The sequence below is a fragment of the Pelophylax lessonae genome, assembly GCF_965119305.1.
Source record: "Pelophylax lessonae genome assembly, chromosome: 3".
Taxonomy (NCBI): Eukaryota; Metazoa; Chordata; class Amphibia; order Anura; family Ranidae; genus Pelophylax; species Pelophylax lessonae.
Window position 1 is genome coordinate 623,403,851 of NC_138770.1, and position 22,892 is coordinate 623,426,742.

The 22,892-nt window shown below is 41.7% G+C and overlaps 1 protein-coding gene across 1 annotated transcript in view; it reads right to left on the reverse strand.

The window, feature by feature from the left end:
- Positions 1 to 3,988: 3,988 nt before the first annotated feature.
- Positions 3,989 to 22,892, reverse strand: part of FLVCR1 (FLVCR choline and heme transporter 1) — a 63,830-nt gene continuing 44,926 nt past the window's right edge. Inside the window, exons 5-10 of the mRNA XM_082251366.1 lie at positions 17,815 to 17,918; positions 15,123 to 15,233; positions 13,413 to 13,518; positions 10,543 to 10,654; positions 6,009 to 6,076; positions 3,989 to 4,102 (exon numbers count right to left, since the gene is read on the reverse strand). Of these exons, the coding sequence (XP_082107492.1) occupies positions 4,043 to 4,102; positions 6,009 to 6,076; positions 10,543 to 10,654; positions 13,413 to 13,518; positions 15,123 to 15,233; positions 17,815 to 17,918 (561 nt within the window). The 3' untranslated portion in view covers positions 3,989 to 4,042. The remainder of the gene's footprint in view (positions 4,103 to 6,008; positions 6,077 to 10,542; positions 10,655 to 13,412; positions 13,519 to 15,122; positions 15,234 to 17,814; positions 17,919 to 22,892) is intronic.

Below are 22,892 nucleotides of genomic sequence, written 5' to 3' on the forward strand. Positions count from 1 at the left end.
GCCTGTCTGACAGAAGACCCGCCTGCATTAACACAAGCAGGTGGGTATTCTGTCAGTTTCTCTGACGATCACGGGAGGCCGGCGGCAATCGGCGCCGCTCCTCCCGCGGCCCGCCTCCCGTTGTGTCTAAACACAGCGGGAGCGCGGCTCTGGCGACGCACCTGCACCGCTGAGACCTCGTGCACAAAATCACATTGGTCTACATGATTTTGCACAGCCGAGCCGCCCTGCCGCAGTATATCGGCATGGGGCGGTTGGCAAGAGGTTAAGGAACCCCTAAAGAACTGACATGAGCTGGAGGTAAAAGGCAATTTTTTCTTTTTCTAAACAAACCTGTCATACTTACCCTGCTTTGTGCAATGGTTCTGCACAGAGCAGCCCCAATCCTCCCCTTCTCAGGTCCCCCGCCAGCACTCCATGCCCCCCATAGTGCCCCCAGAGCAAGTGGATTTCTTGATGAAACACTCAAGGGCATGGCTCGGCTCAGCCCTGACCCCTGCTCCCTACTCACTAACTGTAATTGACAGCAGCAGGAGCCAATGACTTTGCTGCTCTGTCATAGCCAATGAGGAGGGAGAGACCCGGGAGAGTTGCTCTTGTGCACATCGCTGGATCGGGATCAGGTAAGTTTTAAGGGGTCTGAGGGGGGAGCTGCACACTGGAGATTTTTTTTACCTTTATGCATAGAATGCATGAAGGTAAAATATCTTCAGGCTTTAAAAGCACTTTAACTCAGTTCTCTGTGGTGAGGCTCATAACAACAGAGCCTCACTATGGCCGTCACCGCCACATTCAATGTGCACATCATAGAAAATCTTTTTTTTTTTTTAAAAAACAGCAATGGTTTCTCAGAGGTGGGACATCTCACCAGTAGACAATGAACATATCTGGCTCTATACTGATACAACAAACACACATCCACAAATTCTGACTGCAGCCATTTCTGCAGCCCAGTATGGCTTGACGTAACTGCAGCCATGATTGTCATACTTCCAAGGAAAATGGGAATTAGGAAGTGCAACAACCAATCGCTTTTGGAGTTGCTGGAAACAGAACATACAATTCCAGCATATCCATAAATACAGCAGGTTGAACCTCACTCTACCTGCTGGGAGTAATAAATAAAAAGTTAACCTTCCAACAGGTATTATATACTTTAAAAAGTGCCTAAACTGTGACCTCACAGGCCAATTACAAATGACACAGAACAGTTTTATAGATGATATACATACAGGGCTATTCTTAAAGTAGCCAATCAAATGGTTCTTTACATTTCAAAATCTGCATAGCAAAATAACTGGAATCTGATTGGCTGCTTTTATAGGTTGAGTTTGTAAAACATTAATCATGTGTAACTACATGCATGTTTTTAGGCTTACTTCATCTTAAAGCCAGACCTTCCATGAACATGACAAGGTTTGCTTCCCTGCCAGCTCTCCACGCAAACAAAAAACACATTAAATAAAAATTAAGAAAAAAATCAAATCACCTCGGTTCCAGCTTCTGGGAGGTACAGACTATGTCTCCCTGCCTTACCGCTGCCTCCTGACACTCTAAACCCCGCTAGAATGCGGTCTAGCCCAATGCAGGATTGCATTCTCAAAGGAGTCCTAGTGACCACCAGGCAGCAGTGAGGGGTGATGATGGCACACGCGCCTACCAGAAGCCAAGGCTGAGGTGATTCGTTTATCTCATTTCTTGTGAATCTCTATTTTTTCAATTTTATTTACAACTTATTTGTTGGGGCAATGGGTATGGTCAGGGAAGCAAACCCGCCATTTGCAATGGAAGGACTTTTTTAAAGTGGAACTTTAGTCAGAAAATCAAGTCCTGATATATCATTTCAGGCTCGCCCTTTTGCAGGTATAGCTATGTTAAACATTAAAACTAAGTCCCTATATCTTTTAACCACTTCACCTCCAGAAGGTTTACACCCCCCCCTCCCCTTCCTGACCAGAAGGTTTACACCCCCCCCCCTTCCTGACCAGGTAATTTTTTTCTGGATATGGCACTGCGTTACTTTAACTGACAACTGTGCGGTTGTGCGACGCTGTACCCAAAAAAAATTGTACTATTTTTCCAACAAATAAAGCTTTCTTTTGTTGGCATTTGATCACCTCTTCGGTTTTTATTTTTTGCCCTATACAAAAAAAAAAAAAAAAGACCGACAATTTTGAAAAAAATAAATATTATTTTTTACTTTCTGCTATATAACCCACCCAATGAGAAAATGTTAAGAAAAAAAAAAAAATCTAATTTCTTCATTAATTTAGGTCAATATGTATTCGGCTACATATTCTTGGTAAAAAAAAAAAAAAATCCCAATATCTCAATAAGCGTATATTGATTGGTTTGCGCAAAAGTTATAGCGTCTACAAACTATCATATTTTTATTTAATTTTTTACTAGTAATGGCAGCTATCAGCAACTTCTAGCGGGACTGCGATATTGTGGCAGACAAAATCAGACACCTGACACTTTGGACACTTTTTAGGAACCAGTGACACTAATACAGTGATCAGTGCTAAAAAACAAAAACAAAAAAAAAAAAGAAACAAGATTTTTGTAAAATCTTACCGTAAAATCTGTTTCTCTGAAATCCATTGACAGATGCAGCCTCCAGTTTGTTTCTGCCTAATGAAGATGGATGCTGCGTCTGTCAATGGATGATAGAGAAAACAAGATTTTTGTAAGATCTTACCGTGAAATCTGTTTCTCTAAAGTCCATTGACAGACGCAGCCTCCATCTTCATTAGGCAGAAACAAACTGGAGGCTGCGTCTGTCAATGCACGATAGAGAAATATGCACCGTCACTGTACTAATGACACTAGCTGGGAAGAGATTAAATTCAGGGGCGATCAAAGGGTTAACCGTGAGCCTAGGTTGTGCTTACTCACTTGTAGGGGAGGTGCTTTGACTAGGGGAAGGCAAAGATCCGTGTTCCTGCTTAGCAGAAACACAGGATCAATACCTGCCCTTCTGACAGAACAACAATCTGCCCAGTTTACATAGGCAGATTGTCGTTTTGCGTGTGTAATCAGCGGGTGCCGGTGAACATCTAATCTGCGGTACCTGCTGCTGGGCTCTCACTGTAAAGAGGGTCGCCGGCACGGCGAGCGCCCCAGACACGGAAGTGTCAGATCATATACTAGGTACGTGACCTGGCACAGAGCGGCCGCCCTGCCACATTAAATGTACATTGAGTGGTCCGCAAGTGGTTAAACATTAAAAGTAAGTGCCTATACTGTTTCAAATCCAATAATACACTGCCTCACCCTGCTCTGCACATGCTCAGTTGCTCCCTACTTTTTTACAATGTGCGAAAAATGTAGAGGCCGTGCTGCAGCCCAAGCTGCTCAGGGGCTCTGGGCTTCAGCAAAATTCATTTTAGTAACATTATTATTTTGGAATGTATGTTCCTTGCTAAAGAACTTAATTTTTTATCAAGTTGTTATGGATAAAGTTCCACTTTAAATAGCTTAGATTACGGTTGACCTAATTTGTCAAAAAATGCCCTAAAACAATAACCGATTGCGATCTCCTTGCTATCGTATATAACCTTTAATTATCAAAACTAAAGCTAAAGCTTTGTTTTTTTGGGGAATGTATAGGAGTGAGCTTATATAGTATAAGCTATACAAGTCATGTACAAAACTGCCTATAAAGGACCCTGGAGAGGGGACATTTTGGTGGAAAGGGTAAACTCCGCCCCATTATCATGACATGTACTTTACAAATGAGGTCACAACAAGTCACAACAGTAAAATTTGATTTGGAAAATCTTATGATAGCCGGCACCATTTATACCTTAAAACACCTAAGGTAATCCTGGCGTGATTGTACTTTTACACCGAGTGAAATGAATTCCAGTTATGAATGAGTAAAACTAGAGTAGTACTTCAGTAGAAGTGACTTTTCAGTCCAGTGCTACATTCATGAGCAGAAGACACACAACTCCTTCCAACCGTCACAAAATATGTCATCCAATGTCACTCCCATTGCAGTGCCACCGTGAGCCTTGCAGACATTTTCCAGCCATATCTAGATCTGTGTGGAGGACTGTATACTTGGGGCTGGTTCTATGGGGCTGTCCACAGGGACCTAAGGGAAAAAGAAAAAATATTCAATTGTGTAAAAACAAAACATGTAATTCTATTAACCACTTTAATATTGGGCACTTTCAGCACTGAAAAATGACAATGCAACACTGTACCCATATGAAATTTTTATCTTTTTTTCAAACAAAGAGCTTTCTTTTGGTGGTATTTAAAATACCACTGGGTTTTTTTTTTTTTTTGCTAAATAAACTAAACAAAGCCAAAAGTTTTGAAAAAAAAAAAAAAAAAAAAAAAAGTTTGTTATAAAATTGTGCAAATAATCATTCTTCATAAATTGAGACCAAGATGTATTGTGCTACATTTATTTGGCGAAAATAACCCAAATTAGTGTATATTATTAAGACTGTAGGAAAGTTATAGAGTCCACAAACTATGGTATATATCTAAAAAATTATCAATCCTCACGTACTGAGGCCTATCTAATTTTTTGAGGCCTGAAAATGCCAGGAAAGCACAATTATCCCCCAAATTACCCCTTTTAGGAAAGTAGACAGCCCAAGGCATTTAGTAAGAGGCATGGCAAGTTTTTTGAAGTTGTAATTCTTCGTCACAAGAAGTTTTTTTTCCACAATTTTTTTTTTTTTTAACATACTGTACCCAGTGCAGTAACGCATCATATAAGTGGTGTGGCGGTGATCAGGGACACTGACTAGTGACAGTATGTTAAAAAAAAAACAACTGACCAGAGCAATACAGTGTTACCATAGTTATACTGTACTACTCTGGAGAAGTGATCAGGATTTGTTTTGTTTTGTTTTATTGATGGCTTAATTAACCATTTTTACAGAATGACAGCCCATTCACACTGCCGCGACACGACTTTGTGGGGCGACCTGTGAAGTCGCGGTGCACAGCGTGCACCGCGACCTCGGCGCGACTTGCATTGACTTCATATAATGTCGCCCCAAAGTAGTACAGGACCCTTTTTCCAAGTCGGAGCGACTTGTGTCGCTCCTATTAGAACGGGTCCTATTCAATGGCGAGTGAGCGACCGCGACTTGTCAGGCGACCAAGTCGCCTGACAAGTTGCGCTAGTGTGAATGGACCCTTAAACCGATTTATTCAGTGTTTACTCTTGTGATTAGCTGTGATTGGCCACAGCTAATTATATAGATGGACTGTGATTGACCCTGTCTATACCATGTGATCACTGTGACCAATCACAGCTAGCAACACAATTGTACACAATGAATAGGCATGAAAGGAAGCCATCCATTGTGTACAATTGTCATGTAATCTGCTGTAATTGGTCACAGCGATCACATGGTATCGGCAACGGGCTGGTACACTGATCAGTCATTGGCTGTGCCGATGGTGACAGATTGTGCCACAGCGCGGCCTGTTTCGGGAGGAAGTCATAAGACGTACACCCGGAACAACGCATGCCCTGCCCAGCCGTCATAGTGCAAAAAAAGATGATGCTATGCAAATTACAGAAAAAATAAAAACTAGCCATAAATGACTGTTTTTGACCAGCCTGCGCGCTAATTGAAAAAAGAAAAAAACAAATGGGTTCCTCCATCCAAAAAAGCGAAGTGGATTGAGAAATCCTCCTTGCTAGGACATTGTATTCTGTTAGTGGGACTTATGTGCTGTCAGAATACAATTATCACACCAATCACAGCTGATCGACAAAGGTTTTCCAACATTCCTGATCAACTTCTGTCAAATGGGGATAGCCATACATGAACTGAAATTTCAGCTGGTACCTGCTGAACCAGCCAATTTTTGATCAGTCTATGGCCAGCTTTAGGCACCCAATCAGATTTTGTATTACTGTTCAACTAAGTGACTGATGAAACCTGAATGGTGATCATAGGTTACTGCACATTGCATATCATTTTATGACCTATAGAATATGCCTGGTTATGGAATAAAGGTACACGTACTGCCTTGACTTCGGACTTCGTGATTCCAGCATTTATATTGTGTCTTCTTAGGTCTGATTTGATAAGAGCTGCAACAGGAACACAGAATAACAAATTACAAATCTGTAAAGAGGTAGAATGAGATATGAATAGTCACGTAACAATGTGCACAGGTGTCATCTTCCCTGAGACAAAAACATATCAGCTGTGCACTATATCCATTATAGATTATCAACTATGAGTTCTAAACCTTTGGACTAAAGCCGATTACTTTATCCACATTTTACTAGGGAAAAGGTGAGTGTGTGTGTATATATATATATATATATATATATATATATATATATATATATATATATATTCTAAATACAGTAATGTGCAAAGATTTTAATGGTTTATCTTTAGCAAAAAATGTACAAAATGCAAAGTGAGCAAACAAAAGAAAAACCTAAATCAAATCAGTATTTGGTGTGACCTCCCTTTGGCTTCAAACCAGCATCAGTTCTCACCCCGTGTGGCTATGAGTAAGCGATCAGTTGTATCGTGAAACGCGTCAACCTGACACGTCTGTTCGTGCACTGTGTCTGTATGTATTAATCTGTGAGGAATAGAGATATTCATTGATTTCAACAAATTGCCTCGAGTGTGGTCTCACCTTTGGATTTCTACTGTTTCAGGTGACGGATCTGACCTGCACCAGGCTCAGAGACTACACCTGAGCGGCTCGGCTCTTCTCTGTTTATTTTCAGCATCAGTTCTTACTCTTGCACAAAGTCAGGGATTTTGTAGGATCAGAGTCAGGTGTATGATTAACCAATTATACCAAGCTGGTGCTAATGATCATTAATTTAATATGTAGGTTGAAACACAGTTATTACCTGAAACAGCTGTATAGGAGGCTTAAAACGGGGTAAAGAAAAGCCAAACTTTCTGCTACTAAGGTGAGGTTGTAGAAGACAGTTTCATGTAACAGGTCATACACCATGGCAAGACAAGGTAGTTATACTGCATCAGCAAGGTCTCTCCCAGACGAAGATTTCAAAGCAGACTGAGGTTTAAAGATGTGCTGTTAAAGCTCTTTTGAATAAGCACAAAAAAAAACAAAACAGGCAAGGTTGAGGACTGTAGACGCAGTGGCCGGGCAAGAAAACCTAATGCAGCAGTTGAAAGACACATTATGCTCACTTCCCTTCGACATCGGAAGAGGTCCAACAGTGCCATCAGCACAGAACTGGCGGCAACCAGTGGGACCCTGGAACACCAAATTTACTATCTGGAGAAGTCTGGCCAGAAGTGGGCTTCATGGAAGAACTGTGGCCAAAAAGCCATACCTCTGATGTGGAAATAAGGCTAAGCCACTCAACTATGCATGAAAACATAGAAACTTGGGTGCAGAAATATGGCAGCAGGTGCTTTGGACTGATGAGGCAAAATTTAAACCAATATTTAGCTGTAGCAGGAGGCAGTTTTCTCTTAAGAACTGGAGAGTGGTACAGTAATGAGTGTCTGCAGACAACAGTGAAGCATGGTGGATGTTCCTTGCAAGTTTGGGGCTGAATTTCTGCAAATGGAGTTTTGGTCAGGATCAATGTTGTCCTCAATGCTGAGAAATACAGGCAGATACTGATCCATCAAGTCATACCATCAGGGAGGCGTGTGATTGGTCCCAAATTTATATTGCAGCACAATGTCATTAACCATTATCTTCAGTGTAAAGAAAAATAAAGAGTCCTAAAAGGCATGGTTTGGCCCCCACAGATTCCTGAGGGACATCATGGAGCCTGGTCTGGGATTACATGAAGAGACACAAGGATTTTGAGGCAGCCTACATCCACAGAAGATCGGTGGCTAGATCTCCAAGATGTTTGGGACAACTTACGGGTTGTGTTCCTTGAAAAAACTTTGTGCAAGTGTACCTAGAAGAATTAATGCTGGTTTGAAGGCAAAGGGTGCCCACACCAAATATTCATTTCAATGCATTCTTAATTTACAGCTTTTTTTCTTTTGTTACATAAAAAGAATCTAGGTTAAAGTGACAATAAAGTCTGTTATTTTTAAACAAATAAGAAAAAGGCATACTTACCTGCTCTGTGCAGTTGGTTTTGCACAGAGCGGCCCAAATCCTCCTCTTCTTGGATCTACTGCCAGCGCTCCTCCTGTCAAGTGCCCCCACAGCAAGCAGCTTACTATGGGGGCACCCGAGCCATTGCTGTGTGTCCATTCAGATATAGAGCTGCAGATTGGCCCCGCCCTCTCTCTCCCATCATTGGCTCACTGACTTTGATTGACAGCAGGAGCCAATGGTGCCCACTGCTGTCTCAGCCCATAAGGGAAAGTCCTCAGACAACTGAGCCTCTTGTGCAACATTGCTGGGTTGAGCTGGGGCTCAGGAAAGAATTAGGGGGGGCTGCTGCATACAGAAGGTTTTTTATCTTCATGCATAGAATGCATGAAAATAAAACAAAACAATTCTGCCTTTAGAACCACTTGCAAATCACATACAGTTGTACCTTCTATTTATTGCAAAGAGTGAAGAGAATTCCTAATAAAAAATGTTTCTAGTTTTGGAACTCAGAGAAAGGTTGGAATCTCTGCCAGGTGTTTACTGTTCTCCGTCACCCACTGGGAAGATTCCCCCCCACTTCCTGTCCTTCGGACATGACAGGAAATGAATCTCCCCAAAGTGAAGGGAAATGCCACCTTTGACCGCTGCCATCAGAACAGGTATTCTCATGGGGAGATTTCAACTCAGTTTCTGTTCTAGGGACAACTGTAACATTTTTAGATTTCCCTCATTTTGTCCTGATGACATGGCAGTGTGAACCCCCCAAACAGGGACAGGTCTCAGTAAAAAAATAAAAAAAAAAGCAGATGAAAGTTCTAACTCTTCCCCAAACTAAAGAATAGGTTTTGGCTGAAGTTGTTCTCTTCAGTGACTAGGGGTCAGCTGGAGTAAGCAGTGCGACCAGTGGAGGGACCCATTATTCCACCAGCCTAAGAAGTTAAAGTGGTAATAAACCAAAAATGGTTACCAATTATTAGATGTGGTGGCTGCACTCATTTTTTTTTTTTACCTCTGTTTTCACCTGGTGATCTGCTAAGTAACAAACCTCCTGTATTAGAGTGCCTCCACTCTGGATGAAGAAGCACAGGGGGCACCATTGCACAACAGCATTGTCAGTCTGGGGAGAGGGGAGTGTTAGATGTACTAGCAGATTTAGATACACTAACAACAAATGAAAGCTGACGCTGCAATAACACAACCAATTAGGCCTCTTTCACACGGAGCGGACCGTATTTTGATCCGCTTTGGCACTTTTTTTTTTTTTTTACGGACACGGATGACACTTGTGTCCTCCGCTCCGTATGTCCGCATATCATCCCATCTGTTTGCGGATGATATACGGACATAATGTATGTCTATGGGATTGCGGATGTCAGCGGATGACACCGCTGACATCCGATTTTGCGTCCTTTCCGTTTTTTAAGCAGAAGAGAAATAGGGTTCTGTTCCGTTCCAAAAAACGGAACAGAACTTAAAGGACGCAAATCAGATGTCAGCGGATGGTCATCCGCTGACATCCGCAATCCCATTGACATTCATTATGTTCGTATATCATCCGCAAACGGATGGGGTGATATACGGACATACAGAACGCCCGTGTGAAAGAGGCCTTACAGCTCATTTTTTTTTCCTTTTGGGATAAAGGTTTTACAGGAATAAATAAAAGCGGATCATTCTAACTAACCCTGGCAATGGCAAATGGTTTGTCTCATCTCTCTAACTACTAAATTTGCAGGAGAGATTGTTCAGTTGAAAAAAAACAGACTTATGCCTCGTACACATGCATCGATAGTTGGCCGTGAATTTTCGGCCAACGTCCGATCGGCCGATTTTCGGCTTGTTAGTATGATGCTTTCGACAAACGACTCCGACTTTTCGGCCGAAAAAAATCTGGTGTGCAGGCTATAAAATTTTTGTTGGCCGTCAACATAACGGCCGATTTTCCGTCACTCAGTACAGATTTCGGCAGACAAAAATCTGATGAGCAAGACTGGGCATGCTCAGAGAAGAAAAAACACACGGAAAGTAAACCAGCACATGACATCACTTCTGAAGTTGGTTTTTGTTGGCCGAGAAAATTGGTGCGCAGTCTAGAGCACATTTCAACCAACACAACACTGGACAAAAGACGGCCGATCGGTCGGCCGATAATCGTTGCGTCTGCACGAGGCATTACTCGTCTTCCTCGGTGGTGGGATCATCTCATCTTTAAAACGCCACCTAAGGATTTAGAGATTTTTGCTTTCTTCACCTGGGACTCACTTTTATGAACGTTTATATGTTTACTCCTTCACTACGTTTTACACTAGGTTTTTAACGCTGCACTTATATTGGTTTTATGGTTTATTCAACTTATCTCAGTTGATGTGCTAGCGGCTCATTTACTTATCCAGTTAGTGCAGTTTGATATTTTTACCTCCAGTAGTAAGGAATTGGTTTTCTTGATCAGTAATACATACTGTAAACATTTCTATAGATGTGTGCTCTCACCTGTTAAAATGATTCCCACAAACATCCAGGCACAGAGGAAAATATTCCCAGCTAGAGGATTGTAGAGGGTTGTCAGCTTTCCCTGAGCCAGGGTGAATAGGATTCCAAATATCTGGAAAAGGAGGATAGAATCACATACTGTGAACCACTAAAGAATCGGAATATATTATATTAACAAGAATCATATCTACACTCAACTTCGCTTTCTGCACAAATAATAAAAAAAAAAAAAAAAAAAGAAAAACATTTTGGGAGCATCCCCGATCATTATACTCATGTTGAAGAAAGATTCTGGTAAGACTCTGAGTCCCCGTTCACACTAAGGCGACCTGTGAGGCGACCTGGTCGCCGCAGGTCGCCTTCCATAGGGAAGCTGCGGACCCGTTCTAATAGGAGCGACACAAGTCGCTCCGACTTAGAAAAAGGGTCCGGAGCTTCTTTGGGGCGACCCGGAGCGACCGTCATAGACTTCAATGTTATGAAGTCCGTGACGGCCGCTCTGAGGTCGCGGCGCGCTGCTCGCACCGCGACCTCGGAGGTCGCCCCCCCCAAGTCAGATCGCCCCTGTGTGAACGGGGCCTTAAAGTGTATTTCAGGGTAAAATAATAATAAAAAAAAATGTATAAATATCTGTGATATGTGCACATTGCCGCAGGTTTTGTCTCTTTGTAAACATTGCAAGTACAGAAAAGTAGATGTTGATCTGCCAGACAAATAAAGATTTCTTTTGGCGATATTTATTCATGAGTTTTTTTTAGTTTTTGCTAAACTAATGAAAAAAATTGAAAATAAAAAAAACAATACAAAACATTTTTCTTAGTTTGGGTTATAAAATTTTGCAAAAAAGTAAGTTTTTTTTTTTCACTGATGTGCACTGATGAGGCTGCGCTGATGATCTGTGCCCTGATTATCAGTGTTAATGTACTCACTGTGCCCTGTCAGACTTGCCGATTATAAACTCTCCTTTCCTCATAGAGATGGCGTGTGAGGAAAGGAATACTAATAACTGGCGAGTCTGTTTACATGTGACCAGCTGTGATTGGACACAGCTGATCACTTGATTGGCCTTTTATCGGTTATCAGCTGTGTCCAAAGGACAACTCTATGCCAGGGATCCTCAAACTACGGGCCCTCCAGCTGTTGCGGAACTACACATCCCATGAGGCATTGTAAAACTCTGACATTCACAGACATGATGGGAATTGTAGTTCCTGAACTGGAAGGCCATAGTTTGGAGACCCTGATCTATGCTGTGTGAAGGGGAGGTGTCCCTTCCCTGCAATCAGTTCCCTGAGCTCTCCTCCTTCAGCTCTACAGTGTGTGATTTCAGCTCTCCACCCCTTTTTTTCTGACAGCTCAGAGAAGCTTTATCAGTTTAGCACTTTAAACGGATGTAGAAAAGAGTAGACTGCAGATAAACAGATACAACTTAAGTAGGAGGATTTATTTCATCTCTAAAACCTGAGGCTACTCACTTAAATGGGTGTATGTGAGAGTTTACAACCACTTTAAGTATTGCAGCAAACATTTTTTAATAGTAGGTTTCAGGAAAATGTCAGAAGCTTCCTGCACCACCACTGCCAACTACAACAGTGTGCTGGGTTTAAGTGTATGAAAACCCAAAATCTATTTTTCATTAGGTCTATAATAACAGTAAAATACTATAAATACTACAATAGTTCTCAGGGTGGATAAAAATCAGATCTTTTTTTAAAAAATTGAAATCAGATTTTTTATTTTTTTTAAATTAAATTTATTTTAATAAAATGCTTTTGGAGAAAAAAATCTATCGAAAGCGATAGTTTTCTATTTATGATACATTAATAATTTAGTTTATTCAGCATGGAATGGAGCTTAGTTATGTAGCACGAGGCCATATATTTCTGCAATATTTCTGGTAAAGTCATTTAATGAATCCAAGCTCTGCAAGCTGAGATAACATGCACTGCATTGATGCATTCACACAATTTTACACCAACTACCAGCAAGAATGAGTCCTTATATTTAAAGAGCACCTGTCATTTCAGATCCATCATGGCAGCGCCTGTTAGCGGCCAACCACTCACCTGCTGCTGCCACGTCCCTCACCTTGTTGTGTCACTGCCGCATCCCCAGCCGTCCCATTAAAGTGACTAGGACTGTCAGTGAGTCAACAGCAGGTCAGAGGACAAGCCGCTGTGGGACAGAGATGACAGTTGGTCTTTAAAAGTTATAATTTAAATCAAGCCTATTTACTAGTGATTTAGATCAGGATTTAAAATGAAATTTACCCTGATAGTTCCTGTCCTCAAGATCAGTATAGAGTTAGGTCTGATTGACTATCACCCAGTAGCACTAACCCCAAAAATTATGAAGGTGTTGGAAAGGCTGGTCATGGCACATCTTTTTGGATTTGTATGTTCGACTGCTTTTTTTTTTTTTGGATGCTAGCCACACCAGGTTTTGAGGACGTCATCACGCTATCCAGCAGTAGAGAAGTGTTCTGGAAGCAAGCGGTTCCCCGTTTCCTACATGCTTGCACTTATCCTATGTTTGTGAATATATTGCACGCTACCCTTCTTTGATTTCTATAAACTTTTTAGTGGTAATGCACAAGGTCGGTACGCCCTTCTCTTGTCATTTTCTAACCAGAGTGTCCTCATTGAAAGATTGTCCCTCTTCCTGTTCTGGTGAAACAGGGAGTGTTTTTTATTACACAGATCCCCTACTAGCACAAAGCTCATGTTCCCAAGTCTACAAGGACATAAAACACATTTGGCATTATGTCTATGGTAATAAAGAATTTAAAGGCAGAACCACAATTAACCTTTATGGATGATTGTAAGTAGGCCAGAGGCTGCTACCTTAGTATTTGTGAAAAACATATTTACCTGGGCAGAGGCATTCAGAAGGCCGGAGGAGGTGCCCTCAGACTCTGGGTAGGTGATTTCAACAGCGAACTCAAATCCCAGAGGAAGATATCCAGTCATAAAGAATCTGGAGGTAAAAAGAAAAATGTCTTATGCATCTGCATAGATTGTGACTCCAGCAAGCAGAAACTGATCAGTGGTAAACATGAAGTTTAAAATAATTTAAAGGCTCTTTTTTTTTTAAAATAACAAATATGTTATACTTACCTCCTCTGTGCAGTTGGTTTTGCATGGAGCAGCCCGAATCCTCCTCTTCTCGGGTCAATCTTTGCTGCTCTTAGCCCCTCCTCTGTCCTGTCGAGTGCCCCCACAGCAAGCAGCTTGCTATGGGGGCACCCGAGCGGAGCTGCAGCTTCGTGTGTCCATTCAGACATGGAGCTGCCCTTCGGTCCAGCCCTTTTCTCTTCTGATTGGCTAACTGACTTTGATTGACAGCCACGGGAGCCAATGGCGCCGCTGCTGTTACCTTAGTCAATCAGGAGGAAGAGCCCTGGTTGGCCGAGGGACTCGTGGACATGGCTGGATAAAGAAGGGGCTCAGGTAAGTATTAGGAGGTGCTGGGGCAGCTGCTACATACAGAAGGCTTTTTATCCTAACGCATAAAATGCATTAGGATGAAAAGCCTTCTGCCTTTACAAGCATATATGATTGCCTTCCTGGGTTTCTTCTTTCCCCCTCCTTTAGTAACATGCTTATGATATTTCCAAAAATAAAACCGGTTTTCATTACATACCTTTTTTTGGACTCCGTAATGCCATCACTCTGTGTTACTCTATGCAATGCAGGCATATCAAGCTTCCTGAAAACATCACAGCACCCTGCCTTAGCACTCCTCTCAAGAGCCCTCATGCAAACAATGGTTTGACTCTTGAGGTGAGCTGTGCAAATTTTAAAATGTCTTGATGAATGGATGTCAGTCTAGAGAAGTGGGCATTCCTAGGCAGACTAAATTTGCATACAGACTGCCCTGGGTAATGAATGCCCACATATACTGAGCCTCCAGAAAAGAATTGAATAAATTATAGGGATGGTCCAAGAACAGTCAGGTTGGGGAGGAAAACCTAGGATGCTGCCTTAGGCAATTGGAAGCAGAAGTTCTCCTTCCCAAAGTCTTCTGGGGCACATGACAGGTCCTAGAAGACTTCGGGACCAGTCACCCAGCACAGGGCCGCTCCTGCATGCGCAGTGGGCACCCAGCTGTGAAGCTGCAAACTGTCACAGCCAGGTGCCCATAGTAGAGATGCCAGCACCACCAAGGGAGAAAAGGACTAGGGTGAGCACACCGTTGGATCATGGGAAAGGTGAGTGTGTGTTTATTAAAAGTCAACAGCTACATTTTTTGTAGCTGCTGACTTTTAATAAACAAAAAAATGACCAGAACTCTGCTTTAGGGTCCATTCACACTAGCGGACTTGTCAGGCGACTTGGTCGCCTGACAAGGCGCGGTCGGTCGCTCGCCATTGAATAGTACAGGACCCGTTCTAATAGGAAAAAGGGTCCTGTACTACTTTGGGGCGCCCTGGAGGCGACTTGTATTGACTTCAATTATATGCACCTGCGACTTCACAGGTCGCCCCACAAAATCCTGTCGCGGCAGTGTGAATGGGCTGTTAATGTAGCTGGCCCAAACAGTACAAGAAAAGTCATATTTACCAGGTGAAAGACACTTACCCAAGAATGCCGCCTGTCACAAAGACCACTACGAGATTCCCCAGATCCAGTGTAAAGGTGAAGACCAGCATCCCAATAAAGGACAAGATGTACACAATCAGAGTTGTTTGTCTGTAAAGAAAGCCTACAGTTACAGCTAGCCAGTATTTAAAGGAATATTCCAAGGTATAAAATAAAAATAGTAGATTATTTTTATTAGGTCCTTATTGAGAAGGTTTATATGTGCAAATATCACGCTGCCACCTGGTATCTCTGAAAAGCCCACAACTGTACAGACGTAAATTATGAAGAGCGTTTACAAGAGCTTGATTTATTCTCCCTGGAAAGGAGATGCCTGAGAGGGGACATGATAGTGATTTACAAATACCTCAACGGTGATCTCAACATAGAAAGAAAAAAAAAACAAACTGTTCAGTCGCAAGGAATGCATGAGGACACGAGGCCATACAATGCGATTAGAGGAAAAGAGATTTAACCTCAGGCTATGCAGGGGGTTTTTTACAGTAAGGGCTACAAGACTGTGGAATTCTCTACCACAAATGGTGGTAACTGTGGGGAGTATGGCTACTTTTAAAAAAGACTCTTGGACGTACATCTCAAGGATCAAAACATTCAGGGGTATGGGAAATAATTACTTCCACACACACCTACACAGATTGAACTGGATGGACTATTGTCTTTCAACCTCAACTACTATGTAACTATGTAAACAGTTTAAACATTAGGATAACAATACATTAAAAGTATAACTAATGGCAAACATTTTTTTTAGTTTAGAATAGAGTGGTAAGGAATTAGAACCCCTGTCAGTTTTTATAACTGTCTGTGCCCCCATTAGAGATAGTCTTCCTCTTTATTTGTCCTGTTTACCATTATCATTGAAAGTAAAAGAAAATCCCAACATTTTGGGTTGTCCCCAAAAAAGTAAGAGGGGAAATCTTCCAATGGGGACACTACTTTTGGTGACCAAGGAGTTCCCTAATTTGCAGGGATTTACGCTCACTTCCTGTTTGGCTATGGGACAGGGAGTGATAGGAAATCTCCGCAATGGGACACAGATTAAAAAAAAAAATGGTGGATGATATCCTAGTATACAATAGCTTTGAAATACAAAATTTTTAAATGTCACTAGTCTCCGGGATATGCTGTTCTAATAGATTACCGTCTTCTAGATCAGAGAACTGAGGTGAACTGTAGGTACTCCTTAGAGTCTTTAATGAGGAACCTCACTACCCCCTTTTTTTTTTTTTTTTAAATACCCTTCTAACTTTTTTGTTGGGTTGTCCTACACACCTACATGCTCAGCAAATCTAGCATTGCGTTGCAGTGCCCACTTTTCCCTACAGCCCATCTTTTCCTGTCCCATCTTCCTCTCCTCTCTTTCTGGTTCTTGCAACTGGCCTGATGGTTTCCTGAGTCTCTAGTTCCCGATACACTGGAACAGGTTTTTTTTTTTTGTTCAACCCAGTGGGCTATTAGTACAGCGATCTCCTCACTGAGCTATTGTGTTCTGACAGTGGGAATGCCTCCCCACCAGAACACACCGGTCAGCGCTGGCAGCCATTTGCTACAAGCACTGATCAGATGCCAATTGGCTGCTTTTTTTTTTTTCCAGCATGCCCGTTTGACAGAAGCCTGCCAGGCTGCTGTACACACAGGCCGAATGTCAGCTGGTTTCTGTTGAACTGGCCAATATTCGGCCTGTGTGTACAAGGCTTTAGGAGGCAAGGTAAGTAACCCAGGAAGAGTGGATCCAAAAAAAAAAAAAAAAAAGAAGAAGTAAACTGTATTTAAAATAATTCAATAAAAAAAATGTATAAATGTGTGATTGTGTGAAAGAAGGGGTAAGGAGGGAAATTATGAAAAGCGGGTGGAGGTCTACTTTTAGTGCCGGTTCACACTTCAGCGTGTGTGGCAATCGCATGTAATATCGGAGCGCACTGCTCCTTCATTACATGCGATCGGATGTGCAGTGCGAAGTCAGCCATACACTTTGTATGGCTAAATTCGCACTGCACCCGCACAAAACTCGCACAGGAGGCATTTTTTCAGCCGCATCAAAATCGGATCGCACAGTGGTTCACACTTGTGCGATCCGATCCTGTGCGAACTGTCAGATCGCACTGCGATATGCGATCAAACTGGGGGTGTCGTTACCATTTCATTGACACCCCCAGCGTATCGCATATGGCAGTGTGAACTGCTAGATGTGCGTTTGCGATGCGGGAACAGGCTGCGAATTCGCAGCCTTCCCTAATCGCACAAGTGTGAACCGGCGCTTAGAGACAAACAAATTGAAGCCAACTGACACTTTTAAAGAGTTACATTTTTCTTTTTTGGAACAAAAAGTTTAAATCCTAAGAATAAAAGCTGACCAGTGTAAGCACACCCATCAGTGGTTTACTCTAACCCGTGAGGTCAGTGCATGTAAATCTGAAAAAAAATATATAAAGTCAATCTAGTCCATCTAATGAACACTACTATCATTAGAGATATTACACCCATACAGATACAAAATACAATATTTTTGTGTTGGTGATCCTTTAAAAGTTTATAACAAGTAGATTTTAGAAAGACACGATAGATGTAGAATTACTGCATTTACTACTCATTGTATATGGGCATAGAACAGAGGAAAAGTGTACACAGAAGACAGCAGTGAAAACAGGTTGGAGGTTCAGTGTTTACCTACTTGTAAGTTTTAGTATAATCCAGCCACACGCCACAGATGACAGAGCCAACCATTCCAGCTATGACCAGGGTGAGCCCAATCCGTCCTGCGTTTACTTCTTCCCCCTATCAGCAATATAACCCAGACAGATTAGTGCTTGTGTCAATCTTGCTTATCAGGCTAAAACCAGAATAACCAGACTTAAAGTGACACTAAACAATATCCCTCCCAAAAAATCCATTCACATCCCCTCTCTAATAGGCCTGTAATATTATTTTTTCCTGAAATTGTTTTTTGCTGTATTTTTCTGCCTACTAGTAACATCCTCCATGAGCTCCTGAACCTCTCCTTTTCCCTCTTTACTATCGTCTGTTTGGAATAAGCAGTGCACGTTAGTTGCAGTCATGTGCACTGCTATATGAATACGGCACATCCCATAGTCCTTCATCTCCTGGTGAGCAAGAGAGGGTGTCCAGGTTCTGACATACAGCAGGACCATGAAGAATAAACATTTGAGAAGGGTCCTCTGATTCCTACTGTATTAAAGTTGTAAAGCGCTGCGTAAACTGTCGGCGCTATATAAATACTATATTATAATATTATTATTAATAGGAAAGAAGGTCAGATCACCGCAAAAAATAAATAAATAAATAAATATTATATATATATATATATATATATATATATATATATATATATATATATATATATATATATATATATATATATATATATATATATAGGATCTGAATTAGGCTGCAAATAATAAAAAGGGACTTTTTTTATTTATGTATTACATACTCTAAAAATGTTTAAACCAGATAAGTGTCATTTTTAAGCCCAATGTCTCAGGTCATCTGAAAGAGCATACATCATAAATCCTCTGCAAATATTTATGTACTGAGACACACCTCTAAAAGACTTACACAAAGTGTGATTTATACTTGCTTTAGGCTTTGTTCCCATGTAGGCGTTTTGGGGAGTTTTTCTGCTCTAGGATCAGCTCTCAAAACGCCCAACAAGACAAATCCTATTAATTTCAATGGCCCCTGTTCACGTCTGAGCGGTTTGACGCCGTGAGCTCAACGCTCAAAAAAAGTACATGAGCTTCTTTTTGGGCAGATTACAGGCGTTTTCCATTGGTCTCTATTCAATCTAAAAACGCCTGCACAAAAAACGCCTGTAAAAACGCCTGCAAAAACGCCCATAAAAAACGCCTGTAATAGCAACGCCAAGATGTGAACGTAGCCTTACCCCATCCTCTGCATCGCTGGGCATCCTTCCGTGAAGATTCCTAAAGAATTCAGAACAGACAACATCTTGCATGACGACACCTCCAGTCCATTGCAGTCCAACCATGCACGGTGGGTGCAACCCCACAGCAAGGGGGGACATTTAGTTTTTTTCTGAGTTTGGCTTAAAGTATACATTTGATTACTAGTTTTGGCCTCTGGTATCTCAGGCGCAGAGCTGTCACTTCAAGTGCCCAGTGTAGTGCAAGGCAAACACCGTATATAGAACACGGGTTAGTTAAATATGCACATGTAACACATGGCCAGATTTAGAGTTTTATTCCAGACAAAAACCCATTGAAGTTAACCTACTAAAGGAATAAAGGCTGTTCTCTAAACAGAGCGTATTTTCAAATTACAAAGTGAATAATAGGATGCAGTGATGTTCTCTTCAATTATCCAATTACATACAAGCCAAAGTCATTTCACTTTGTATAAGACTGGGCATTCAATGTCATTTACTAAGCTACTGTATGTGAACATTTATAAAGTGATTATCTATGTTGCTAGGTGTATTCACCTTTACTCTTAGTAAGCCATCAGTATTTTACACAAAAAAGGAACGCACAAGCCAGAGGTCAGAAGAAAAAAAAAAAAAGTGCACTTAATTGAATATAAATAAGCATCCACTTCCATCAGAATTTGAGAACAGTCAACACCACAAATCAGCACCTCTCCAGATGTCACACACCAGCAGATGGGATAAAAAGGAACCAGGATCCAAAGACAGTATGTCAGCCCAGCCTCAGAAGTAAAGCCGGTATTACTGTGCAGCCAGCAATAGCAACACATTCAGCCTCAGAGAGCTGACAAAAGTAGGGGAAGGCAGGGAAGCTGCGGGCGAGAGGCACAGCTAGCAAGACTGTAAAACAGTGGTGGAAAGGTGGAAAAAAGGCAACACATTTCCTAGCATCTAGCCCCTTCAGAATAGGGTCTGAGCCCCAAAATCACATTCCCCCCCCCCCCCTCTTGTCCACCATTGTATTACAGCCTGGCTAGCTGTGCTGTGCCTCTCACCTGCAGCTTCCCTGCCTTCCCCTACTTTTGTCAGCTCTCTGAGGCTGAATGTGTTGCTATTGCTGGCTGCACAGTAATACCGGCTTTACTTCCGAGGCTGGGCTGACATACTGTCTTAGGATCCTGGTTCCTTTTTATCCCATCTGGAGAGGTGCTGATTTGTGGTGTTGACTGTTCTCAAATTCTGATGGAAGTGGATGCTTATTTATATTCAATAAAGTGCACTTTGTTTTTTTTTTTCTTCTGACATCTGGCTTGTGCGTTCCTTTTTTGTGTAAAATACTGATGGCTTACTAAGAGTAAAAGGTGAATACACCTAGCAACATAGATAACATCCTAATTAACACAAGCAAAAGCCGCAATTACAAAAACAGTTCTAGCACTACAGGATTATAATAATTGTGAGATTTACAGGGCAGACACAGACAAGCTATTCTAAAAACCTGGTTTGGAAGATCAGACAGACAATCTACTCTTAAGCTGTGTGTGACTGTTGTGCAAAGAGTAAAAGTAAACTCTGCTTTTCCTTTTTTTTCCTACACGCAAAGGAAAGGCATAATGTGCTAGTATGCAGTGCATACTAGCACATTATGTGACACTTACCTGCAAACGAAGCCCTCGCCGTCCCCGCTGGAGGCCGCATCCATCTTTGCCCAGCTTTATTCTGGGTCCGTGGACTCTGGCTGTGACTGGCCAAAATCGCGTGACATCACTCCCGCGCATGGGTTGTTGGTCACGGCACAGGGCTCTGAATAAACGGCATGGGTGGCCGTTCCTTCAGAGCGCATGCACCCATAATGCCATCAGTGCCGTTTACAGTATAGATCTCCTAAATGGTGCAAATTTAAGAGATATTTACAGTACCTATAGGTAATCCTATAATGAGGCTTACCTATAGGTATGAACATTGGAGGGAAGTTTACTTCTTCTTTAAAGGCCTGCACACTGCAGCTGTGAAATGCCCCTTTTACAGGCGTTTCTTGTTTTTTTTTCTGCCCCTAAATGCCTCTCCATGATAGCTATGTGTCTGAAGGGATATGCAGCTACAGTGCCTTGCGAAAGTATTCGGCCCCCTTGAACTTTGACCTTTTGCCACATTTCAGGCTTCAAACGTAAAGATATAAAACTGTAATTTTTTGTGAAGAATCAACAAGTGGGACACAATCATGAAGTGGAACGAAATTTATTGGATATTTCAAACTTTGTTAACAAATAAAAAACTGAAAAATTGGGCGTGCAAAATTATTCAGCCCCTTTACTTTCAGTGCAGCAAACTCTCTCCAGAAGTTCAGTCAGGATCTCTGAATGATCCAATGTTGACTTAAATGACTAATGATGATAAATAGAATCCACCTGTGTGTAATCAAGTCTCCGTATAAATGCACCTGCACTGTGATAGTCTCAGAGGTCCGTTTAAAGCGCAGAGAGCATCATGAAGAACAAGGAACACACCAGGCAGGTCCGAGATACTGTTGTGGAGAAGTTTAAAGCCGGATTTGGATACAAAAAGATTTCCCAAGCTTTAAACATCCCAAGGAGCACCGTGCAAGCGATAATATTGAAATGAAAGCAGTATCAGACCACTGCAAATCTACGAAGACCTGGCCGTCCCTCTAAACTTTCAGCTCATAAAAGAAGACTGATCAGAGATGCAGCCAAGAGGCCCATGATCACTCTGCATGAACTGCAGATATCTACAGCTGAGGTGGGAGACTCTGCCCATAGGACAATAACCAGTCGTATACTGCACAAATCTGGCCTTTATGGAAGAGTGGAAAGAAGAAAGCCATTTCTTAAAGATATCCATAAAAAGTGTAGTTTAAAGTTTGCCACAAGCCACCTGGGAGACACACCAAACATGTGGAAGAAGGTGCTCTGGTAAGATGAAACCAAAATCGAACTTTTTGGCAACAATGCAAAACATTATGTTTGGCGTAAAAGCAACACAGCTCATCACCCTGAACACACCATCCCCAATGTCAAACATGGTGGTGGCAGCATCATGGTTTGGGCCTGCTTTTCTTCAGCAGGGACAGGGAAGATGGTTAAAATTGATGGGAAGATGGATGGAGCCAAATACAGGACCATTCTGGAAGAAAACCTGATGGAGTCTGCAAAAGACCTGAGACTGAGACAGAGATTTGTCTTCCAACAAGACAATGATCCAAAACATAAAGCAAAATCTATAATGGAATGGTTCACAAATAAACATATCCAGGTGTTAGAATGGCCAAGTCAAAGTCCAGACCTGAATCCAATTGAGAATCTGTGGAAAGAACTGAAAACTGCTGTTCACAAACGCTCTCCATCCAACCTCACTGAGCTTGAGCTGTTTTGCATGGAGGAATGGGCAAAAATTTCAGTCTCTCGATGTGCAAAACTGATAGAGACATACCCCAAGCGACTTACAGCTGTAATCGCAGCAAAAGGTGGCGCTACAAAGTATTAACTTAAGGGGGCTGAATAATTTTGCACGCCCAATTTTTCAGTTTTTTATTTGTTAAAGTTTGAAATATCCAATAAATTTCGATCCACTTCCATGATTGTATCCCACTTGTTGATTCTTCAAATAAATTACAGTTTTATATCTTTATGTTTGAAGCCTGAAATGTGGCAAAAGGTCGAAAAGTTCAAGGGGGCCGAATACTTTCGCAAGGCACTGTATATCTTGCCCTTTAAGAGTTAATAGAATATAGCTTTTAAATGTTGAAATTAGTTTTTGGTAAAAGCAGCTCCCCTATGCCCTGTAATGTACTACATGTCCTAACTGCAGAATGTTTTAGATAGAGG